Consider the following 25,148-nt stretch of genomic DNA (forward strand, 5'->3'; position numbering starts at 1 on the left):
TTTTTTAGTCATGTATTTGAAGGGAAAAATGTTTTAATTATGAATAATTTGAATTTATCAATTATTTCTTTTATGGTTCACGCTTTTGCATTTATCTAAGAAATGCTTGCCCATCTCAAGATCAAAATGATTTTGCTCTGTTTTCTTCTAGAAGTTTTATAATTTAAGGGGAAGCAATTCAGATTTTCACCACTAAGTATTAAGATGCCTTGTAAGTTGTTCGTTGATATCCTTAATCAGTTTGAGGAAATTACCTTCTATTTCTAATTTGCTAATTGTTTTATCATGAATGGGTGTTGATTTTTGTCAAATTACATATTAATTACTTTTTGAATATGAAAGCAACCTGGCATTTGTGAGAAGAACCATACTTGATCATCATGTATAGTTGTTTTAACATGAAGTTACATTTGAGTTACTACTTTTTTTCTGTTTAAAATATTTTCATTGGTCTCCATAAGAAATATTGATCTGTAATTTTTTTTTCTTCTTGTGTTGTTTTTGTTAGATTTAGGTGTAGGGTTATTCTAGTCTCATGAAATGAGCTGAAAAGTGTTTCTTCCTCCTTTATTTTCTGAGGAAGTTTGTATAGGTGTTTTTTCTTTCATGACTCTGTGAGAGAATTCACCATTGGAATGATCTGGGCCTGGAGGTCTTCCTCCCTCCCTCTCTCCCTCCTTCCTTCTTTCTTTCCTTTTTGTACATACACACTCACATACATGTATATATCCATTATGCCAACTTGCTTTCTTAAAAAGGCCACACTTTCCTCATGGAATTAGCTTTGTATTTTTGTCAAAAATGATGTAAATATAATGAATAGGCTATTTTGGGTTCCTTTCATTTCCATATAAATTTTAGAATCAGTTTGAGATTTTTCAACCAATGCCCTTGCTGGGATTTTGATTGGGATTTCACTGTACTTATAGATAAATTATGGGAGAATTGATATCTTAATAGTAATGAATCTTGTGATTGATATGTATGGTACATTTTGACTTATTTAGGTCTTCTTTAATTCTCTCATTAATGTTTGTCAGTTTTCAGTGTACAGGTCTTGTACATATTTTGTTAAATATATTTCAAGTATTTCATATTATTATGTAATTATTTTAACTTTTTATTTTTGAAATAATTTCAGACTTACACAAAATTAAAAAATAATATAGAGTTCCCTTACACGCTTCACCAATAATAAAATTATTACCATAACACAATTATGATTGATATAAAACTATTAATTGATATACAGGTCTTTTGCACATTTCTTCAGATGTAGTACTAAAGTCTATTTTCTAAACCAGGTTCCAATCCTGGAATACACATTGCAATTGGTTGTTATGTTTCCTTATTTGCCTTTAATCTGAGACATTGCCCTAGTTTTAGTTTGGCTTTTTAAGAAAATACTTTTGATGGGTACTATTCTGTTTTCCTTAGAATGTCCCTCAATTTTTATTTATCTGATATTTCTTTGTGGCTAAATTCTGGTTAAAATTTTTGGGAGAGAAACAGTAATGGTGATATTGTCCCCTTTCTATAGTATTATATCAAGATGAACATCATATTGATATGTCTTATTAATGGTGATGTTTTCTTTATCATCACTTGGTTTGATCACTTGGTTAAAGTGACAGACATCTAATTTCACTTTAAAGTTACTTTTTTTTCCCTTATGAAGTTAATAAGTAGCTGGTGGAAATAAATAGTCTTTGAATTTTAACATTTGCTTATGTATCCCTTAGCCATCAATCTATGATCCCCATCCTCCCATTCCTAGGCAACCATGAATCCACTTACTGTCTCTATAGATTTGTCTATTCTGGATATCTACTATATATAGAATACAATATGTGGTCCTTTGTGATTAGCTCCTTTTACTTAGCATAACATTTTCAAGGTTCATTAATGTTATAGCATGCATCAGTACTTCATTTCTTTTCATTGCTGAAGAATATTCCATTGTATGGATGTACCACATTTTATTTATCCATTAATCATTCATCTGTTGCTGGACGTTTGGGTTATTTCTACTTTTTGGCTGTTATGAATAGTGTTGCAGTGAATATTTATGAATATTCATGTGCACATTTTCATTTCTCTATACCAATAGTGGACTTGATGTATCACATAGCAACTATGTTTAACAATTTATGGTATTGTTAGACTGTGTTTTGTAAAACTATGTTTAACAATTTATAGTATTGTTAGACTGCTTTCTAAAGTGGTTGCACCATTTTATATTATCAAAACTAGTGTATGAGGGTTCATTTCTCTACATCCTTGCCAAGAATTGTTATTATTTGTCTTTTGTATATAAAAATCTGAATAGGTTTGAGGTAATATCTCACTGTGGTTTTGATTTGCATTTCCCTGAAGGCCAACCAATTCATTCTTTCATTCAACAGATATCATTGAGTGTCTAGTATGTGCCAGATGCTGATCTAAGTGCTTAACATTCATCAGTGAACAAAACAGGTAAAGATACCCACTGTCAGGAAGCTTATGTTACAGCAGGAGAAAACAGATAATAAGCAGTAAACCTAATAAGTACAAAGTAGAGTAGCATAAAGGAATTGAATGTGACATAGTAGAGGAATACAGGTTGTAGTTGGAAAGTCAAGATAAACCTCCCTCATTGAAAAAGTGTTGTTTGAGCTAATTCTTGAAGGGATGAGCTAGGTGGCCATATGGATATTTTGGAGGCAGAGTCTCTCAGGCATAGAGAACAGCCAATGTGAAGACTTTGTGTGCTTGGTATATGTGAGACATAATCAGGAGGCCATTGTGGCCAGAATAGAGAGAAAAAGAGATTAGTAGCTGATAATTCCAGAGAGGTAACTGGGCACCAGGTCATATAAGGCACTATATACCATTTCAACGACTTTGGAGGATCTTGAAAAAGATTAACAGACACACTGACCTCCAGATGTAAGAAGGTTGTTACATTTACTCTGTTTTTACATTTGTATTATTTTTAAATTTTGGTTTTGAATTTCTGCTTCATCTAATAGCCTCCTATTGAATAAAATGAATTTTATTGGGACACATTTTTAAAGCATATTTCTCAATTTGAGGGATTATAGGAATTCAGATTTAACAACTGTGCAAGACTTTTTGCAATTCTAAAAATAAACAGCATTAGAAAAAATATCACTCAAGAAACTGATGTTTGCTTCTAAGGAAAAAGATGTGAGGTTGGAAGTTGGAGGTGGGAAGGAGTATGTGCATAATTATTGTGATTGTTAAAAATAAGTTGAATTCACTTTGTATGTAAATTATACTCTAGTGAATTTGATTGAAATAGAAAACAATATGCATAATTAAGGAAGGTGTGTATATGAAAGTATACAAAGTCATGCAGCTAGATCCTACAGTAGTTTTTACTGAGTTTTAGTTTTTTTCTTAAAGTATGTCTTTTAATTTGATTAATCAAGAAGAACTTAAGGATGATATTGCCACATATTTATGAAAATTCAAATGCATTTTAATAACTCACCTTCCCATCATTATATATACATTTATAAATATGTCCATATTTATTAAAGTGACCCTGGAGTAGCCTGTGGCTATGTGTGTAGCATTTAAAAGGTACAGCATATGTGTGACAAAGCGAAAGAGAGGCATGGACATATATACAGTACCAAACGTAAGGTAGATAGATAGTGGGAAGCAGCCGCATAGCACAGGGAGATCAGCTCGGTGCTTTGTGACCGCCTGGAGGGGTGGGATAGGGAGGGTGGGAGGGAGGGAGACGCAAGAGGGAAGGGACGTGGGAAAAGATGTATATGTATGACTGATTCACTTTGTTATAAAGCAGAAACTAATAAAAAAAGTACAGCATATGAATAATATAATAATATTTTATATTATATTATGATTTTATATATTTTTATATTTTTATATTATACAATTTTTATATTATATAAATATATATTTTTTATATTATATAAATTTTTATATATACAATTTTTAATTATTTTTATATTATATAAATAAAAATAAATAAAAAATAAAAAAATAAATATAAATAAAATGGTTAAGTAAACATTTTGGGTATAACCTTCCATCACAAATCTTTTGTCACTTGTCAGAGCGATATTTAACAAATCAAATGAAGTTTGGTTTTTTGTTTTATTTGTTTTGACTAGTAATCATAAGAATGTTCAGAACAGCATGAACATCCCTCTCCCTACATACACAGCAAACAAAAATCTTTTATTTCCAGAATTGTAAATCTTGCACCTGCTCAGTGTAACTCCATCACTTGCAGTTCTAATACTGAAGGTGATAGGAGTTTCAAGATGGCCAGTGTCCCTGTCATATGACTGACTTAATTAAAATCACTGCTTTTCAATTTTACCTCAAAATTAATAGGTAGGCATAATAATATTTGTAACCCTTAGTAGAACTTTCCAGATGACATGGGAGAAAAAAATGAAACAGAACTCAAGAATTTTGCCAAAGCAGACATTAATTTTACCTCTAAGCATAGGTTTAATGACATGGTAATCTCAGAAGTTGCAAAAGTATTAAATTTACAAATGGAAATCTATTCTAAAAGTTTATTTTAGAATAGTTTGCAACATTTAAAAAAATAAGAATAAAACTCAAAGTGTATTTAAGATTCTAAACCCACTTTACAAACCTATTTAAATCCTATTGCATTCATGCAAAAATAATTATAGCTAACATTTATGAAAATCTTACTATGTAATCATGCTAAGTATTTTCTGAACATCATTTAACATTTTCTGAAATTCTATGATAAATATTAATTCTGCTTTTGTCATTTTAAAGATGAGGAAGGAGAGACCCGGAGAAGTGAAATAATAAGCCCAGGTCACACAATAAGAGGACGTGCTAGACATGATTGCAAATATTCTAACTCCAGAGTCCAGGCTCATAGTCCTAGGCTAACTTTTCTTTTTAAATGTAGTAAAAGTTAAGTTAATCTGTTTCTGGCCTTTCCCTTGACAGTTGTATTCACATAATCACATACACTGAAAAAACAAATATTCATGCATACAAACAGTCATCCTTTCATGCAGGACAATTTTTTAACTTCTTACAATATAGCATTTAAAGTAATATTTAATTTTTGTTTGATATTCAGTAAATCCTAATTTAAAAAATTAAGACTGGTAATTCAGTATGGCTTGGACAAAGGAGGTTTTGACTTAATATATTACTTTGACTAGCTCTTCACTTTTTCTACTAAAATATTAAAAAGGAGGGTTGTATTTAGACAATGACCTAGAGAGTAACAGTATTGAAATATTTATTAAAGGCATGAATGTGATCCTGAGATTATGTTTACCATTCTTCAGTAAAACATAAATGTTGGTAATACAATTTTATAAAGAAAAAAGTTTATTTTTCTGTACATAAGCAAATAAAGTACAAAGTTGAGTTCTAAGTTCATATAAATGTACATTAAAAAAAAGAAGGGGAAGAAATAACCACAAACACAGGGCAAGAAATAAACACAAACACAGGGGGAAATGGTTTTTTAATCGCTCATTTATTTATTGATTTGATCAATAAATAATCATTGAAGCCTTCCCTGGTGGCGCAGTGGTTGGGAGTCCCTGCCAATGCAGGGGACACGGGTTTGTGCCCTGGTTCGGGAGGATCCCACATGCTGCGGAGCAACTAAGCCCATGCACCACAGCTACTGATCCTGCACTCTGGAGGCCGTGGGCCACAACTACTGAGCCCGTGTGCCACAACTGTTGAAGCCCGCGTGCCTAGAGCCCGTACTCCACAACGGGAGAGGCCGCCACAGTGGGAGGCCTGTGCACCTCAGCAAGGAGTGGCCCCTGCTCCCGCAGCTGGAGAGAGACCATGTGCAGCAATGAAGACCCAACACAGCCAAAAATAAATAAATAAAATAAATAAATGTTAAAAAAAATCATTGAATGTTAAATATGTTCTGTTGTATTTGTCTATGGATAAAAATCTATTTATCTATGGAAAAACAAGCTCTTATGATATCCTCTGATGAGTGTTATAATGAATGTGTATAGAAACTGTCTGGATATGCAGAAGAAGAAGACATTTTGCTTTGGGCAGCTGGGAAGGGGTTCCCAAAGGAAGTCACCCTTGAATTGGGTCTCACAATGAATGGTTTTGGAAGGAATTCAAAGCAGAAGGAACTAACTGAAAAATATATTTAGTTTTTTTTTTAACGTTTACTCTTTATTGATACAAATCAGCTTATGAATCTCAAACTGTCTAAATATATCTAAATCAGAATTTTGGATAAGCTATAACTTTAATAACTATAATCAGATGTGAAGCCAAGACAATCATAATGTTAGAAACTTGCTCAAATTCCATTCAGGAGTGGCTATAACACTTCAGGAATATCAGTTTTTCTTCTCATTAGTTTTCTGTGTGACCTAAGGGAATATATTATCCATCCTCTTTCTTTGGGAAAGGAGCTGAGTCATTACCTTTTACTATCCTATTTTACAGATTAAGAGTTTGAGTCCCAAGAAGCCAAAAAGCTATCCACGGAAAAATAATGAGTCTCAGAATAGGGTTCTTTCTACTACTTCTCTAATGCATATCTACAGATATTTTCTCCATCCTCCTCCATGTTCTCTTCCCCCTGAAGGTTTACCTGTGTGGTCAAATGGCTTCCTTGTCCTCTGGCCTTTGGTTGAGTGTGATCAACAGAGAGATCAGAAAGAGAGAGTGTGAAATCAAAGTAATTCATTCTCTAATCTCTCTCAGAAGGTTCTGCCTCTCTAACAAAGGCTGGTAACTCCTCTCACACAATAGGCAGTCTTTTAGATGATTGCTGTGAATGTTGTTCTTTTCAAATTTGGCTGGACACTAATGACATTTAGATATTTTATATTTGTTCTGCAAACTCACTCAGGCAAGTTAAATATAGCCATCTATTCTTAAATTAAATATTTCTCAGTTTTAAGTTGCTGATTTACCACATCACCATTCTCTCCCAGGCTAAAGCAACTGCAATTGTTTCTCTGCAATCTGTAACACTTTGTCATGCCTGGCCATGGCAGGGGCCAAGTTGTCATTTCTCATAATGATCATTTATGATCTTGTCAGTGAGGCAATCAGCTGGGGTGTTTGGGAAGCTTCCTGTTTACTTGGCTTTTAAATTGTTTGGTTTAACATTTAGCATCTGGGTGTTGGAAATATGGTCTGGCTTATAAAACTGAATGTTTTTATTCCTTGATTAGTTGCCACGCTTCTACCAATAAAGCGCCAGGTGAAGTTTCAAGATAGGAAAGGCATATGTTTAGTGACTAAATTCCCTGACACATAACTTCAAGTCAATTGAAGTTGAAGTTGTGGATTACCAATTTAATTGTCCATCTATGAGGACACATGTGAGATTACGTGACTTTGTCAAGAAATGCATTCTCTGAATGAACATGACTATTTTGAACCATGAGCCTATTTATAGGTTCAAGGTTAAAGTGCCTAAAAATTATGCCATAATGGTATATTATTACCACATAACATGGTAGAGTGTAATTTATGAGAACAAAGCTTTTGCATTGTAAATAAAGATGCTGATTAGGCTTGCAAGGTACAGTATTTATGAAATTATGATAAAAATGTTTAATACGGAGATGAGAAAGTGTAATTTAGTGGATTTCACTTCTCTTTTCCACACTGAACTCTAACCAGTGAAATGTCTAAAGTCAGCTCAATTCTTTTTTTTTTTTTTTTTTTTTTGCTGTACGCGGGCCTCTCATTGTTGTGTCCTCTCCCGTTGCGGAGCACAGGCTCCGGACGCGCAGGCTCAGCGGCCATGGCTCACGGGCCTAGCCACTCCGCGGCATGTGGGATCTTCCCGGACCGGGGCATGAACCCGTGTCCCCTGCATCGGCAGGTGGAGTCTCAACCACTGTGCCACCAGGGAAGCCCCTTCAGCTCAATTCTTAGTGGAACCTATTGTACCTTATGAAAGTAACATGCATAATTATAGACTGAGTTTAATGTTGCTTTTTTCCCTTTTCTGTGTGTCAGCAGAAGAAGTAAACTACTAAGTTCAATCAGTATTAAAATTTATAAAAGTTGCTATATACCAAATGACTTTTGGTAACAACATAGAAAAACTTTCATTGTCATAAGAATAACTATTCCTTATCCATAAAAAACAACTATTTTTATTTATGTTTAACTAACAATTTATTTTTCATTCTTAGTGATTTAGCAAAGTTTACTGAATGTCTATTTTGTTCACATAAAATATACTGAATAGAAAAGGGGATCAAAGGGATTACTACTATTCCTAACTTGAAGGAGCATAGATTTAATAATAAGGACAGCACATACACATCTGCTAATATCAAAGAGTTTCTCCTGTCTCTTTAACCAAGGCGAATTTTATATATAAAATTTAATTCAGATCTTAGTTGCTTTGGGTCTGAAATAGCCTCAAATCATTGAGTAAATCTGTGACCTAGGGCTGATTACATAAGCTTGATAAGCTTCAATCCTCATCAATAAAAGTTGGATTGGAATAGTATCTACCATATAGGGTAGAGTGAGATTAAATTTGGTATGATACATACGCATCCTGTACGTTGTAAGCATTCATGAAGTGTTAGCTCTTATTGTTTACTAAAACAATGGTAAAATGAAGATTGATTGAATGAATGAGTGACGAAAACCCTTGTGGGTTCTGGTAGAAGGGGAAATAGAGAGTCCTTAGTATGTAAATACTCCCCTAATATTTGTATTCTTCACCTTTCTTGCTCAAAATATCATAAGTGTTATCCTTTGTCTGGAAAAAATGCAGTTGATCTTACCTGGTGTCCCTGAAACTCTGTTTTTCTTATCTGATCTAATCTCTACACCAGAGGCAAAATAATCTTTACGAACGAATAATGACCTTAAAGTGCTTAAAAATTTTTTTTTAAATTTACCATTACTTTCAGAACAGAACTCAGACTCACAACCTTGGCCTATAGGAAGGAAGGTCCTACATATTTGCCCTTCTGGCCTTTCTCACCAGACTCATCATGGGATCCTCTCCCCAGATGTCTGAGTGTTAATAATACTGACTTAACCTTTGCTCCTTTTCCCAGCATTTCATGTTCCCCCTTCCTCTTACCTTTTGCACCATGTATTCCCTCTGCCAAAAGCTTTTCCTTCTCTTTCCCATACTATCGCCTATTCATCCTTCCTTTTCTCAGGAAAATCTTCCCAGAAAGCACAGTATAGAAGTTATTTTCTTAACAAGCAATCTTTATTATGTTGATTCAAAAGAATAGTTACTGAAATTTAAAGCAGATATAAATCTTAAAGCCTGGCTCTTCTAAAAGGAAAAAGTAAAACTGTCTGAATCAGCTCCGACTTCTCTAACGAAATACCATAAACTGGGTGGTTTAAACAATAGACATTTATTTCTCAGAGTTCCAGGCTGAGAAATCTGAGATCAGCATGCCAGCATGTTTGGGCTCAAGTGACCTCTTTCTGGCTTGCAGCAGCTCCTTTCTTGCTGCGTATCCTCACATGAAGGAGAACAAGAGAGATCTATTCCTCTTCATATAAAGACACTAATCCCATCACAGGGACCTCACCGTCATGACCTCATCTAAACTTAATTAGCTCCCAAATGTTCCACCTACAAGTATCACATGATGGGTTAAGATTTCAACATATGAATTTTGGGGAGACACAAACATTCAGTCCATAACATTGTTACAGGTGATCTTTTATACTCATGAAATATTGACTAGGGAATAACTTATTATTTCCAAAGAAATACAAATGAGGAATATTAAACTCGTACACTTACTAAATATCAGCCATCTTTTCAGATTTCCAATAGGGCAAAAAAGTGCATTTTAGCATTAGTTTTCCCCATGCTCCAGTGTGTGTGTGTGTGTGTGTGTGTGTGTGTGTGTGTGTGTGTGTTTGGAAGGGTGGAGGTTAGGTGAAAAACACTATTATACAGCAACATGACCTGCACTTAGATTAGTAAAATTGTTCTAAGCACAGGAGAACATATGGAAGAATGATCTTGTCCCTCTGTAATATAAGATGTTCTAATGTATTACAGATCAAGAAAGACATCTTTTCCCCTCTTTAAAGAGGTTGAAGATGGACATTAAAACTTGAGAAATATTGCTCTATAGAACAGAAATTACTTATATATTCAGAATAAAAATGAAGTAATTGTTTTTATAAGAGGGTAATTACCAGTTAATTCAGAATGAATGAGGAAAAATTTGGGAAATCAGGAAGATGACATTGCTAATTACCTCATAATAATTTAGAATTTGATATAGGATGGAGTAAAGAGAGGGGACTTTTTTTTTTAACTACCATATTCCCAAGATTATCTGTTTTCTCCAAACCACATCAGTTTTAGTAGTCAGTAAATTATTTAATCCTGGAATGTATTAATTCCTAAGAAGGCAACATGTGGCACCAGGAAGGGTATTTTCCAAATATTTGTTTCTTCGTGACCATTCTCATGCAGTCATCATTCCTGTGAAAATTCCTTTTTTATTTATTTTTTCTGATTACAGGGAAAAGTAATCTAGCTAGGTCTCTGCTTGGCATATTTAATATTCCAAGGCAAATAATCAAATTGATTTATTTCTATAAAAATATTACTATTGAGGTTTCTAAATTTGATTTTTATACAAAAATAATTATTTTATAACAGATCTGGAGGCCAAAATCACAAAAGTTAATATCAAACTTATCTCTGACAGCTAAATTAAATAAATACAAACATATGTATATATACATATGGATATATATAAATATAAGATATTCAAAATATTTCTATATATAGCCTTATAACAGCCCTGTGAAGTTGTTGAAGCAGGTTTTAATCAGCCCCATCTTAAAGATGAGCAAACTAAAATAAAAAAAAAAAGTGAAACATGCTTCCCCAAATCTACTCTGCTCAAGAATGACCATGCTGCCATTTGAATGTAGGCCTTCTGAGCCCTTCCCATTATACCACAATGGTTTCTAAAATGGAGATAACTGAGTAAATTCTATAGTTCTGAATTGGATGTTGATTATCAAGCCTTCCTGATTAGGATGTTGATAAGGCAAAAAGCCCATTTCTTTATTCTAGGTATGCCATGACGTCTCTATTCATGTAATTTGTCTACAGTAGGGAGGCAAAGCTTTCTTTTAAATGAAACCAAACAAAATAAACTACATCAATGCCTTTAAAGCTGTTCGTTGAAGTTTTTGCTGCCTTAGAGGCAAATTCCTGTAGATTTCTTCGCTTCTCTAAGGCTTAAGGTCCTTTTTCTCCTCTCTTCTTTTGTATGTTTACTGTTAGATTCCTAAAATTATGTCTCATCTCTTTGCTACAAGAGAAAACTCATGTTAGTTTCTCTCTTCTAGAAATCTGAGCATTTCATTCAACTAACAAGGGTGTGCTCACATTTAAACCATCCCTCTGTTCATTCACTAATTTGCTAAAGAGTTCAGAGGAACTATTCGGATAGGTCACCTGTGGATTAGATTTAGAAGCAAAAGCAAAGTAAAATGACTAGACAATAAAAACATCTATTTTCTGATGTATCCTGTCCTTCCAAATGTGGTTGCAGTCCCATATATTTACTTAATGTTACTTTTGAAAATATTTTAAAGAAATTTTTGGCCTTTATTAAAAAAATTATTTAGATCTGATTGACATGCACTAAAATGTAAATATTTAAAGTTTAAAAGTCTTCACACACACACACACACACACACACACACACACTCAAACACCCATATTATCTGTGAGTCCACTATCACATCAAGATAATGAGCCTATCAATGACCCCAACACATTTCTTCATTTCCCTTTTTAATCCTTGTTTTTCCACCCTACTGCTTCCCACTCTGCCCAGAGGAAACACTGATTTTTTTGTCACTACAGATTAGTTTGCATTTTTAGAAGTTTATATGAAAGGTATCATATACCTGTACTCCCTTTTGTCTGGCTTCTTTCACTCAGCATAATTATTTTGAAATTTATCCACAGTGTTACATACATCAGTAATTCATCTTTTTTTTTTTTTTTCTCAGTAGTATTACATTGAATGTGTTAAGGAAAAAATATCCATGACTCCTGTTAAAATGATAAAGCAGACTTTATTCAGGACTATCAGGATAGGTATAGAGACAACTGCAGTGGGGTTTTGCAGTAGAGGAGAGGGATTGAGGTCAACTCTAAATACAAGGAAAAGTAGAAATTTATAGCCAGGGAGTGAATGGGCTGTGAGTGGATGGACGATTACTAAGAGGAAATATCAGAGGTAAGGGAGGATTTTAATCAGCACCATCTTTAAGAGGAGCAAACTAAAGTTAAAAAAAAAAGTGAAACATCTTCCCCAAATGCACTAAACTGACCTAACAAGATTCTTGGTGAAGGCAGGCCTAGGTGATCGATCAGACTTTGTCTGACCCCCAATCTGAATGCTTTTTATTTTTGTTTTCTTGCCTAATTATACTGGCTAGAAATTCTAGGACAATGTTGGGTAGAAGTAGTAAGAATGATTATTCCTGTCTCATTCCTAGCTTTATTTCTATTCATATTTTTAGTCTGAGTTTCTATCAGGAATGCATATTAGATCCAACCAATAAATTCTCTCTACTGAGATCTTCATATGAGTTTTCTTACTTTGCGTGTTATACTGATAGGATTTAAAAATATTAAATAACTCTGTATTCCTTGGATAAAACTCACTTCATCATATGTGTTTTCCATTTTATTGATATCAAAGAGCCATCTTTTAGTTTCATTGATTTTCCTCTGATTTTTTCCTGTTTTCTATTTCCTTGCTTTCTCTTCCAATTTTTATTTTGTTTTCCTTTATTTTGGATTTAACCCTTTTCTCTTCTACTTTCTTAAGGTGGAAGCTGAGGTCACTGATTTGCGACTTTTCATCTTTTTTTCCATAGTAGTTTAGTGGTAAAATTTTGCATATTACCATTAAAATTCTTGAGCTTTCTTTTGGGAAACAGTTAAGCTACCTGGAAAGAGTTTGATCCTTTCAGGATTTGCTGTTAAGGTTTGAGAGACTGGAGTAGAACAGAGTTTAGGGTTAATTATTCCCCGCTGCTGAGCCAAGACCCTTCCAAGTACTCTACTCAGAGTCCCATGAATTAGAAAGATTTTAAGTCTGGTTGGCATTAACAAGTGTGATTCTTGGACCCACATAAATTTTGGAAACTCTTCTCTCTAATCCTTTTGCATGACTCTTTCACCAGCTTGCAGTAACTGTCTCACATACATAGGCATGTGCTTAATACTCCAGGAGGACCCTGTGCAGATATCCAGAGTTCTCTCTCTGTTGCCTTCTCCTCTCCAACACTGCCTTGTGAGAGCTAACCATATTACCCTCCCGTAACTCTCAGCTATATCCACTCAGAGAGTTCCCTGGGTTCCCTGGACTCTGTTGGGTTTCTTTGCACTGTTTTGCTACCTGGAATCTGTCTCAGGCTATAAACTGTGGAGGTTATGGGACTCACTTGGTTTATTTCCTGTTACTCAGGAATCACTGTCCTTCCTTACCTGATATCCAATGTATTGAAAAGCCTGCTTTTTTATTTATATATATATATATATATATATACATATATATATATATGTGTGTGTGTGTATATGTATATATATATATTTTTTTTTTTTAGTTGTTTTATTGAGAAGAAAAATCTACACCCTTTTACTTCATCTTGGTCTGAGTGAAACTTTTTGGTCTTTGCTTTTAAACTTTTATTGCCAATACATGTATATCTGGTTAACTTATTCATGTTGTAAGCTTCCTAAAGGAATAACCTGGATCAGTTAAACTTTATATTCTGTATATAGTTCTGAGAGCTTAGTGAGTGTTTACTGTATATCTAAAGATTTCTTAATAATGATAAATAAATGTTTAGTACTAATAGTCTCATATTGTTGTCATGATGATTTTGGTTTATAATGCTAAAACGACACAACTGCTTAAGCAAACTGAATGATTATTAAATAGAAATATACTGCAAAATATTAAGTAAACATTGCAAAAACTAAGGATGGTTAAGACATTTAAAATAAACTATAAACACATTATGATAATACATTTAGTGAAATGTATTTTTATCTGATTATTTCAATAATCAGAAATAATATTAATCTCTCTTTTTTCTTTTGAGCAAAAACAGATGTGGATATTTTCATTTAAAAAAATATGATATTTTACTTTATTCCAGGTGATTGTCAAATCTGGGCCAGGGACTTTTCTCAGTTTGGCTGTGTATGACAATTATATCTTCTGGTCAGACTGGGGAAGAAGAGCTATCCTGCGTTCCAACAAGTACACAGGAGGAGATACAAAAATTCTTCGTTCTGATATTCCACATCAACCAATGGGTATCATAGCTGTTGCCAATGACACCAATAGCTGTAAGTTACAATATTTATTTGTAAGTTACAAATATATTTCTCAATTATATAATCTCTCAAAAAACGTATTTATGTTTTTAAGTAATACTTAGTTGGATTTTGTTTTCTTACTGTTTCTGGGGCTAGTGTTCAGGCTTTGACTATCTAATATATTGAAATTATCTGAAAGTTTTATGGAAAATTTTGTAGTTCTTAATTTATCACCAGAGGAACAATTCATTTTTAATTATTTGCTTCTGGATTTCTATTTCATACTTGCTCACTCCTCATATTTTTGAACATTCAAATCGTTTCCAAGAAAATAATACTTGTTGATAAACAAGCTTTGCATCTGGCCTTAAAATTTTTTTAATCACTGGAATACCTACAAAATTGCAGTCTGCAATATGCATGTGGTTTCTAGAGGTACTAGTGCGTTGAATGACAAATATGTTAGAAAATGTAGAGATTTTTACATATTTTTAATGTTCTTATCTTTTGGAATATTTAGATTTGTTTAAAAATCCCAAATCTTTCTTGTTCATGAGATATTTTTGAGAAATTGAGGCTAACAGTTTACTGTTAATCTATATTAACATAGACTAGGAATTCAATATAAAATGTCACCAGTAAAACCTGTTCATTGCAGGTGAACTTTCTCCATGTGCATTACTGAATGGAGGTTGCCATGACCTGTGCCTTTTAACTCCTAACGGAAGAGTGAACTGTTCCTGCAGGGGGGATCGAATATTGCTGAATGACAACAGATGTGTGAGTAAGTAAAGAGAATTGAAATGTGATATAACTGCTCAAAATGGCACACATGGACCTTGAAATTGTTTGAGTATATTTATGAAGTTGTACTCTCTTCCAGTATTAGAGGCCTGGTTGTCTTATCTCTCCATTCTAAAAAGAACTCAGTTTACCATTCTACCTATAGCACCATGTGATAGGTAATGATAACCCAAACAGTGACAAATGTTGTGTCCCCCTGATTCTGGGCTGGAAGATGTTGGATTAGCTAGAGAAATACCTGCAAGCAATGATCATCTGAAAACTTGTGTTTATGACTTTGAGTATTCAGTCAATAGTGAAATTAATTAAAGCTGAAATAAAGCAGTATATAGGCAGTAGCTTAGTAGCTTTGTAGTAAACCCATTCACAGGCCATCAGACTATGTAAATGAGAAAGGATGGCTCACACAGTTTATTTGTAATCATTTCCAAACTGTTAATTAAAAATCTAACATTGCAGCCTTGCATGATGTTTATATCTCCCAAAGGCATTACAATCTTTAATTAGTACCATTACAGTAAATACTTATTAACAGCTAAGTTTCCAAAATTGTTTCCACTATAAATAAGTGTTCAAGTGTTCCAATACTGCCATGAAAATTAGCCAGCGACATAAAAAGGGTTAATTTCTCTTTAATATTAAGACTATCCATGAGTAAGAAAGATGGGAGAGAAGCATCTTGGAAAATTGGAAATTGCTGAACTCACTCTTAGGATGTGTCAATTTTTGACATTTTTTTTCCTCCTCATCTCATATATTTCATCTTAGAAAATCAATAGAGCTGGATATATCTACATTATAAAAATTAGTATCATAAGCTGTAAGTATTTTTCATCTTTAGTCTTCTTATGGTCTTTATATACCAAGAGGATGTTCTCTTTTGCCTGTTCTTTATTTTAATATGAGCACTTTGTCATCATTTTCTTTACTTTGAAAACTACTGCACCTAATGCAAGAACATATACGTATTTTCTCACTTTGCAAATTGGTACCACAACCCAAAAGGGCATCTCTTAGCAAAAGAAGTAAAAGGCTTTTATTTAAGAATGTGCCAAAGAAAACAAGGGAATGATATAATTGTTCAGAAGATAGCAAATTTCAATAATTCGGGCCACAAATTCCCACATTTCTTCATCACCTAACACTTCCCTGAATTGCTCACGCAATTGCTTAAACTCTCTCTTTCAGTTTGCCTTTGTGTTTCAGCTGTAATGGCCTGGATCTGATGCTATCTGTAAGCCCGGAGTTTTAGCCATGCATTAGAATCGCTCATGTTTCTTTCACAGGTCACTACAGGCCAGTAGTAAACCAATGCCTTTAGTCAGAACAGCAAGGCTTATTTGTATACAGCGGATGCCTGTCATTGCTGAAAAATAGATTGGATACATCTGTCCCTACAAAGCCACCTGCTTCTCACTGTTGATGAGAGGGAATGAATCAGACAGAAAACTATAGTTTTAAACAAGCATAGTTGTATTCACATAGAACTGTAGAGTGATATTGCATTCCTCAGAGCTGACATATCTTTACAGAAGTGTCTTGTATCCACTGTGCATTCATATTGAAACCCTGTGGTCCAGCAGAGAGATTGAAAAGTAACTCTTGGCTTCTTCTTGTCAAGTCCATCTTTAGGAAATGAGGATGTTTCTGGCATGTCTGTGTCGACCTCTGAATTAGTTCACCCAGAGCAGTTTATGAATGTTAATGGCAGCATTACAGGGGTGAAGGACCATTTACTAACACCTACCTGAGGGCAAAGGAGGGAAAAACCATTTGTTGTCATAACTCTTGACAAAAAGATTAGGTAATTCCATTTTACACAACATTGCTAGCCTTATTAAAACCCATAACAGAAATAAGAATAGCAAATATAATTAGATGAAGCAGTTACCTTGTAAGAGAATTGAGGATAGCTGAACCACATTTTTTGTTTCTAGAAAGAGGAAGAAAATACTCAATAGTATTTTTTCAAATGAACATACCTAAGCAAGAATTGTGCTCATACACTGTTTGTTTTTTCATGGTAAACTATATTTATCATGAATAATTTTCATTTTTTAAAGGCACAATGATTATAAAAGCAAAATATGATATTTGCCATCATAACAATTAGCTTTCACTGGAAATGAGAAATTAAACAGGATATGTTTAAAATAGACAAAATAAGTTAGGAATTCTAATGGACTCTCAGTAAATGGATGAATTTTGTTCAGTTCATGATCTAAGGTGATTGTGTGCAGTAATGTCAGCACTCTTCTTAAAGACAATAATTCTTTAAAGTTAATGATATTTTTAGATTCTTAATTCCTTGTTGCTTCCTCTAAAATGGCATTCTACCTTAGCTACTGACCAGTGAAGTTTAGACTGCACCAAGAAAAATAAAATTACCTTTAGAGAGGGGTGCTATCATTTAAAGAGTTAAATTATAAGTCTTTAATAGGTAGATAAGATATTCTAGTAAAATGAGTTAAATTCTAGGATAATAAAGAAATAAAACACTGGAAACTTTAAACAGTATTTGTGGCTGTTTAATTGATTATTCCTGAAATAAATCCTAAAAACTGATTGTAAAATTAAGCTGTGTTACCTGCATTAGTAGAAATAAATGAATTCTAATTAATTACTTCCAATATAATTAATATGACTGACTTTCACTGTACAGTTTTTCAACAAGCAGTGGAATGAGTACATGCAAGCAAATAGCACGTAATACAACCAAAACATTGCATCCCAAAAGTTTGCTAGTAAATCTATTATTTAAGAATAAGAATAAGTCTGTTTTCCCCAAGAGAGGTCTTTCTAAGACAAGGGTAACATACTGGCACTCCAGGGATGAAACCTAACTGTAGAAAAGCTTTTTGTACTCATGGTTGTTGCCCAGTACTCACAAGTTGGGCAAACCACATAAAAACTCAGGCTTTTAATTTCTTATAAAAATCCTGACATTTAGAAGTGGGACAATATGGCAGTGGTCCACTGGAGCCCGTAAGCATCTGGGGCACATGCTTTCCAGTTTATCATTGTCCTCCACCAGCACATCCTACAGATTCCCATGCATTTCAAGGAGTAGGTACTGATCACGTGTGGCAGGAAGAGAGGGTCTGCTCCCTGGTACTTCTCACCATGGATAGAGCAAGAGGCTGATGAAAGTAATTTCAGCAATTCCAGTACTTCTGATTGATAGAAACTGCTCCAGAGATTTCTTCAGCAGGTAGTTAGGGAGGAAGACCAGTTGGAGGTGAGGTTTGAGATGAATAAATGCAAGCATTCAAAGATAAGAACTGTATATACTGGAAAATTTCAATGTATTGAAGAATATATGAGATTTCAATAAGAAAGTACAAAGACACTCTCAGTATGTACAGAGCTTATTTAACTGGCTCTTTTTAAAAATTTATTTTTAACATACACTGTTAAGCAAGATTCATAAATATAGTCCCCCAGATTTAAACCCCTCCTTCTCTCCACACATGTACAGTCACCAAATACTTAACAAAATACACAAGCAGGCATAAAAGAAAAAGTCAGGCAATTCCCAAAAATTTGGAAAGGGAGGTTGAAGACAGCACAATAAAAAGTGTCCCTCTTAATTTTTTTTGTAAAGAAATGCCATAAACCACTGTCCTTTATTAATTTTATATTTAGATAAATTTTAGTTTATTTTTATAATTAAGATTAAGGGAAACAATTGTTATGACATCAAAAATGTTTGTTATTGTATAAAACGTTGGCTTTTTTCCTTTCAGCTAAAAATTCTTCCTGCAATATTTATTCAGAGTTTGAGTGTGGAAATGGAGAATGTATTGATTACCAGCTCACCTGTGATGGCATTCCTCATTGTAAGGATAAATCAGATGAAAAACTGCTCTACTGTGGTGAGTTTCCAATGTATGATTTACTCATTTCAGAATGTAATTCGTTTTATAGCTTTTGGTGTGATTGTCTCCATTTGGTTTATGTGTACGATTTCCTTAATGCCTCTCATTAACATGTAGATCTAAGGCAAATGATTTGGCTTTGTTCTTATTGAAATGGGACACCATATTTCCTACCCAAAACACATGATATTCATTGAAGAATTTCCTCATGGTTTTCCATGCATGAAGTATAAATTTAAATACAGCAAGAGCCTGTCTTTTGAGCTGCTTCATTATTCATCATTAGCAAAACGTTTTAGGCTTACATTCCTAAAAATATGTCAGAAATATCAGTTACTGGGTAGATATTGCAGGTTTACTCTGCAGCAAAAGTCCACCATCAGTCAATAGCATGTTGTTGTGTTGATATCAAAGTCTTATTCGTTCTATTTTTGCCTCCAGGATTGTCCCAGAGCTAGTGTCCTTAGGTACAAAGGCTGATTGCTTTAGCCATGGTCCCCATTAAGTATGGAATTCCACCATCTGTGCCTCTGTAGGTGACATCAAGTGGTAGTCAACCTTTCCTTCTCCCTTGGAAGTAGAGACTGGCTTTTGGACCCTAGTAAGCAACTGTAATTTGCCTTCACTGCAACAATATTTTTCCTGAAAGTTTGTGTCTATGCAATCATTAATAATTATTATAGAATTGATCCAGATTATTTCTAAATTAGTCTGATTTATTTTTGTGCTGTAATACAATAGTACTGGTATTATATGCTCTGCAAAATTTAGGAATCTATATCTGGAAATGCTATATTTGGCTTCTATTTTTCTCCTTTGTTTTCTTATATTAGAGAAAGTTAAAACAAGAGGAGGATGGATTTTGGGAAATTTATGTCACTCTTTTACATTGCAGAATAAACACCCTTGGTTAAAATGACAGTCAAATGTAATTTGTCCATAATTTATATGTAACTGAAGTCTTAGGGAATTTACCTCAAATGACATGTTTGCTTGAATCAACCGCTATATCCTGTATACCATGAAAATATTAAAGCATATAAAAATGTAATAATAATCAACTTACAAATTCACATTATTATTAATTGGCTTGGGAATATATTTCATATTATTTTTATCTTCTTAGTAGACAGGTAATATTTGTGTGAGAAAGGGTTAGCAAACTTTTTCTGTAAAAGGTCAGCTTGTATTATAGGTTTTGTGGGCCATATATACTCCTGTCACATATTCTATTTTTTTAATAATCCTTTAAAAATGTAAAAATCATTCTTAGCTTCAGAGCCATATAAAAACAGGCTGATAGGCTGCATTTGGCCTACAGGCTATAGTTTGACAATCTCAGGTATAGATTCCAGAGTTTAGAATCACACTTGAGGTTAAATCTTTGTTCCCAAATGTACTAGTGCGTGACTAGCATGAACAAGGGTACTGACTTCTCTATGTTTTAGTTTCTCACTACCAAGTAAATCTAGATGGGGTGATGGTTGGGAGCATTAAATAAACAAATGTACATTTACATATGCTCAATATAGAGCCTGGCACAAAATTACTTTTCAGTAAATGGCAGCTATTATTATTGTGAGTGGTACCTTCTGCCCCGAATCAGAAAATGTCAGGAGACTCTCATTAAGGTAAATAGAATTCAGAGGCAATTATTATTCTGCTTAGAAAATTTGGATAGACATTTTAAGATGATTTCTAAGAGAAATTTATGGATAAGTAGGTGACTCTTGGATTCACTGATTCAGGGATACATGTTTTCACACTTTTTTCCTTGTTTTAAAATCTTTGTGGGGTACAAAGGAGAGAGGGGATAGGTGTTGGTGTGTCTTTATTACATTGGAGGTAGAGATTCATTTCTTCAGGTTTGAGTATGTGATACATGTTTATTTCTACGCTAGCTTACAGAAATGCCAGAAACAATAATGTGAGTATAGTTTGATGAGGTCTCCGAGTATGAATCACTGAGGTTAAAACAGTCAGAAAGGCTTTTTACTGCATGAACTACTTGATAATGCACAGATATTCTAACCCAGAACTTGGATGCCACACGGCACTTGTTTTATAGACCCACAATCCGGTTATTGTGAATGAGATATCATCTGTGATCTTCTTTTTGTAAAAATAGTTCTATAAGCCCTCCAAGTATGTGTTTTACTTTTCTGTGTAAGAAAACAGAAGCTGTCGAAGAGGTTTCAAGCCCTGCTACAATCGTCGTTGTGTTCCTCACAGCAAGTTATGTGATGGTGGAAACGACTGTGGAGACAACTCTGATGAATTAGACTGTAAAGGTAAACACATATTGTATCAGCCTCGGAATATTATCATGCTAAGTGTTTCCTAAACTCTTCCAAAGTGTATTCCTGAGAGCACTATGGTTTGCCCCTTCTGATACATAACAACAATTAGCATCTATGGACCATACTTTGGTAAATGCTATTGGGGCGGAGTTACTAGAGTCAACTGAAAATTATGACTATATTTTCTGTTTCTATTTCTTTCTTTGCTCACTTCAAAATTCTTTCTCACCTTTTCAGTTCAACCACCCTATTTATGGGACATTTCTACCAGAATATATAATACTGAATCTACTGCTCCAAAATGCTCCCCTTCATTTCTTAATTCTCTCTCCTACCCATGCTCTCATCATTTTCCTACTTATTGGACACGAAACCTTGGTACTATCCTTGGTTCCTCCTTCCACCATGTTTTATCACCCACATGTCCAATCATAAACAAATCTTCCAATTCTTTGAGATATATTCCCCTTCAATCTACTTTGAGCCTTGATTAACAAAGTAGCTCTTTTATTGGTCTCCGTTTCTACTCTTTCCAGTAAATCTGAATTTTTAGTCATGCTAAAACAATTTAACATTTTACCATAGTAACGACTGTAACACATCAGCAACCAGACTGCCTGGGATAGAACCCCAGTCCCACAACTAACTGCATGACTTTGGATAAGGTACTTAACCAACCCGTGGCTCAGTTTCCCAAGCTGTAAGAAAAAGAGACAATAGTTAAATAAGTATATCAGTATTAGAATAGAACTTGGCATATAGTAAATGCTATGTAAACATTTACTTTTTTATCACTTCCCATATAAAACATCCCAGTGTTTGCAGAATAAGTGACAAGTTTTTAGTCTGACATTTAAGGTCTCCTAAAACCTGGATCCAACAGATCTTTCCAAACCAATTTACCTTTAAAAATCTTTCCATCCATTGAAATACTTTACTGGGTAAAATTCATTAAAGACTGAGACAAAAAATTTGTAAGTTCTATGTGTGCCCTCAGGTAGTTCAAACTCTAAGTGAAAGATAGTCATTTAAACAGGTGAAGATGAATATAAGGTGCTATGATTGCACTATTAAGAACACAGTTTTGTTTTGTTTTTTTGGGCTTGGAAGTATCCTGAAAGGTTTCATAGACTAGATTAAATTTAAGCTGAGTCTTAAAGTATAAATAAGGTAGAATGATCAAAATAGAAGAGAATTCCAAGTAGAAGGACCAATAATGAAAACTGCAAGTAATTTGATATGGTTAGAGCCAGATTGCATATTGGGGAGTGGTGAAAAAAATGAGGCAAGTTAGAAGAAAGAACCAGGAAATGAAGATTTTTTTTTGGTGCCATGTTAAAGAACATGACCTTTATCTTACAGTCACCAGAAAGTTTTAAAAGGGAAAAAAAACCTATGATTTTTAGAATGAAAACTCTAATACTGAGATCAGAAGGACAAAATAGTAGCCTATTACAGCAGCCAAAGCTAAGAATAAAGAGGAGAGAGACAGATATAACAGCATTTTAAAAGGTAGCATAACAAGTCTTTTGCAATAATAAACATGGAGGAAACATGGGAATAGAGGAGATACGTGTGTGTGTGTGTGTGTGTGTGTTTTGTATGCTTTTAAAATATTTGTTTTCATTAATTTTTAAATTTATTTTTGTGTGCCTTTTGTGTGTGTTAGATGGGGATAAGATAATAAGAATAGTCCACATTCTGAGGTTGGAGCACCTGTAGACATTCAGATGGAACTGTTTGAAAGGTATATAGGTAAATATAGATCTGGAGCTCAGGTAGTAGGTTTAGACCAGAAGTATTGATTTTGGACTTCTTAAAGAGAGAGAGCTCAAAGGATGGATGGTGTAATAGTTGTTTTAAGGGAGTGCATCAGAATGACCTGTTAAAAATGAAAGATACTAATATAAAAAGGAAAAGTACACCACAGGACTAATAAAAAGAGCTTCGCAAGAAATTATTTTTTCAAGAAAGGAGGATAAGTTCACGTTACAGAGAAGGCAAGAGGGCATGCATAGACTGGAGTGTCCACTGTAATTGGCAAATAGAAGATAATCTCTTGCTTGGCTTCAAGAGAGTCAGTTCAGTGCAATGGCAAGGAAAAGCCAGATCACATTGGATTGAAACAGAATATGAATGGTGAAAGAGTAAAGACAGTGAATACAGATTATTTTTTAAAAAGGTTAATGGTAAAGAAAAGATGTGTGAAGTACAGATGTAACGAGAAGGCTATAAAAAGTTGAGGAAGAAGGCAGAATGTGTACAAATTATTTTGTAGCTGATAAAGGACTGAGAAGTTACTCTGCTGTCTTAGACTATATATGACCTTGGCCAAACACTTGAGTAGCTTACTATCTGAGTTGACACTGTAGTTTAGGAAGAGCCAAGTACATTTGAAAATTAAGTCAGCTATTGTTTCATATTATTTATAAAATATTAAAAATGATAAAATGTAGTAAGATATGGGAGTAAGTAGAGGGAAATGGATAAGCATTTGGAAGAGAGGAGGAAAGGAAACTAGAAGGAGACCAGAAAATGGGTATGTTCTATTAGTTATTTGTAAGCAGGAAAGGAGAATATAATGAAAACTTTAAGCTAGGATAAAAATAAAAATATCAAGCTAGAATGTGAAGGAACTGAATAATAAATACAGAAAGTGATTTTAAAAGAAAATTCATAAAAAGAGCTACGGAAATGTAATCAGTTACTGTGGATTTTCTTGGAAAATGTTTTTTTTGAAAAGCAGTAAGTAAATTAGTGTGTTTGGGTTTATGAAATACAGTACCTAGTACATGGTATGTGTTTATTAAACTCTTATGTGGCTGGTTGAAGCCGTAAGTCTTCCAAAAGTGTAGATAGGTTTCATTCTGCCTACTGATATCAATATCAGCTGCTGAATAACAATAAAATAACTCAAAATGTTACTTTCCCTTTTTTTAATCTAAGCTCTTGATTTCTGTGTTATAACCATCTCAGCCATATACTTGGGGACAGAACTACTCTGAGAATCAAGTTTCTGTCAAAACTTTTCTTTTGTGATAATAATAGTAAAGAGATCATGACAATTGGATATCTTAAGAAACAACAACAAAATCTTATGCCTTGAATTTCTTCCTATCTAATGCAGTACATTTGAAACTGCAGATGCTCAAGCACATGCTATATTACATACTAAAATTTAATAAATTTGAGTAAACGGACTAGCTTCCTTAGAATAAACAAATGGGTAGCTTTTTAGATGAAAGGTTACTTATTACACTTGCATCTTTTAGATTTGATTTTTCCCTCATATTAAGATTGTTCACATGGTAACCTTGTAGGGCACATTTCATGCTATAGAGGAAAGACTTACTTGGGTCCTTTTTCCATAAGCCAGTTTCTTATAAAGCATTAATTCAGATGTGTGTCCGTCAAACACATGGACACTTACAGCACTTAAAAGATAATGAAGGAAAAGGAACATGAACAGGCTCAGGAAGAATGAAAAATGAATGACTTCTCCAAGCCTTTTCTTCTAGTCACTCCTTCTTTGTTTCTGTAGTCAGTGCAACATAGGGATGCAGTGCTTTGTTGTATGTATATATGCACACACACACAAACCACATGTTATTGTTGAATGTAAATTAAGTAAAATATAACACAATTTAAACAGTACAATAAAAATGTCAATAAATAGAGAGAGATTTTGATAGGCTGTGGAGAGAGACTATGGTGGAATCATCCGTAAATTATTTGAGATACTATTACAGTTTTGTTTGTTTAATTCAGATGTTAATAGTAATTAACATTACTCTTTTTTAA

The 25,148-nt window shown here is 33.8% G+C and overlaps 1 protein-coding gene across 1 annotated transcript in view; it reads left to right on the forward strand.

Annotated features, from left to right (window-relative positions):
* Positions 1–25,148, forward strand: part of LRP1B (LDL receptor related protein 1B) — a gene marked incomplete at its 3' end in the record, with an annotated part of 2,330,707 nt that overhangs the window by 2,029,989 nt on the left and 275,570 nt on the right. Inside the window, exons 65-68 of the mRNA XM_081243013.1 lie at positions 14,203–14,395; positions 15,024–15,149; positions 18,916–19,044; positions 21,219–21,338. Of these exons, the coding sequence (XP_081099139.1) occupies positions 14,203–14,395; positions 15,024–15,149; positions 18,916–19,044; positions 21,219–21,338 (568 nt within the window). The remainder of the gene's footprint in view (positions 1–14,202; positions 14,396–15,023; positions 15,150–18,915; positions 19,045–21,218; positions 21,339–25,148) is intronic.

The sequence above is a fragment of the Mesoplodon bidens genome (assembly GCF_964165515.1).
Source record: "Mesoplodon bidens genome assembly, chromosome: 8".
NCBI classification, from domain to species: domain Eukaryota; kingdom Metazoa; phylum Chordata; class Mammalia; order Artiodactyla; family Ziphiidae; genus Mesoplodon; species Mesoplodon bidens.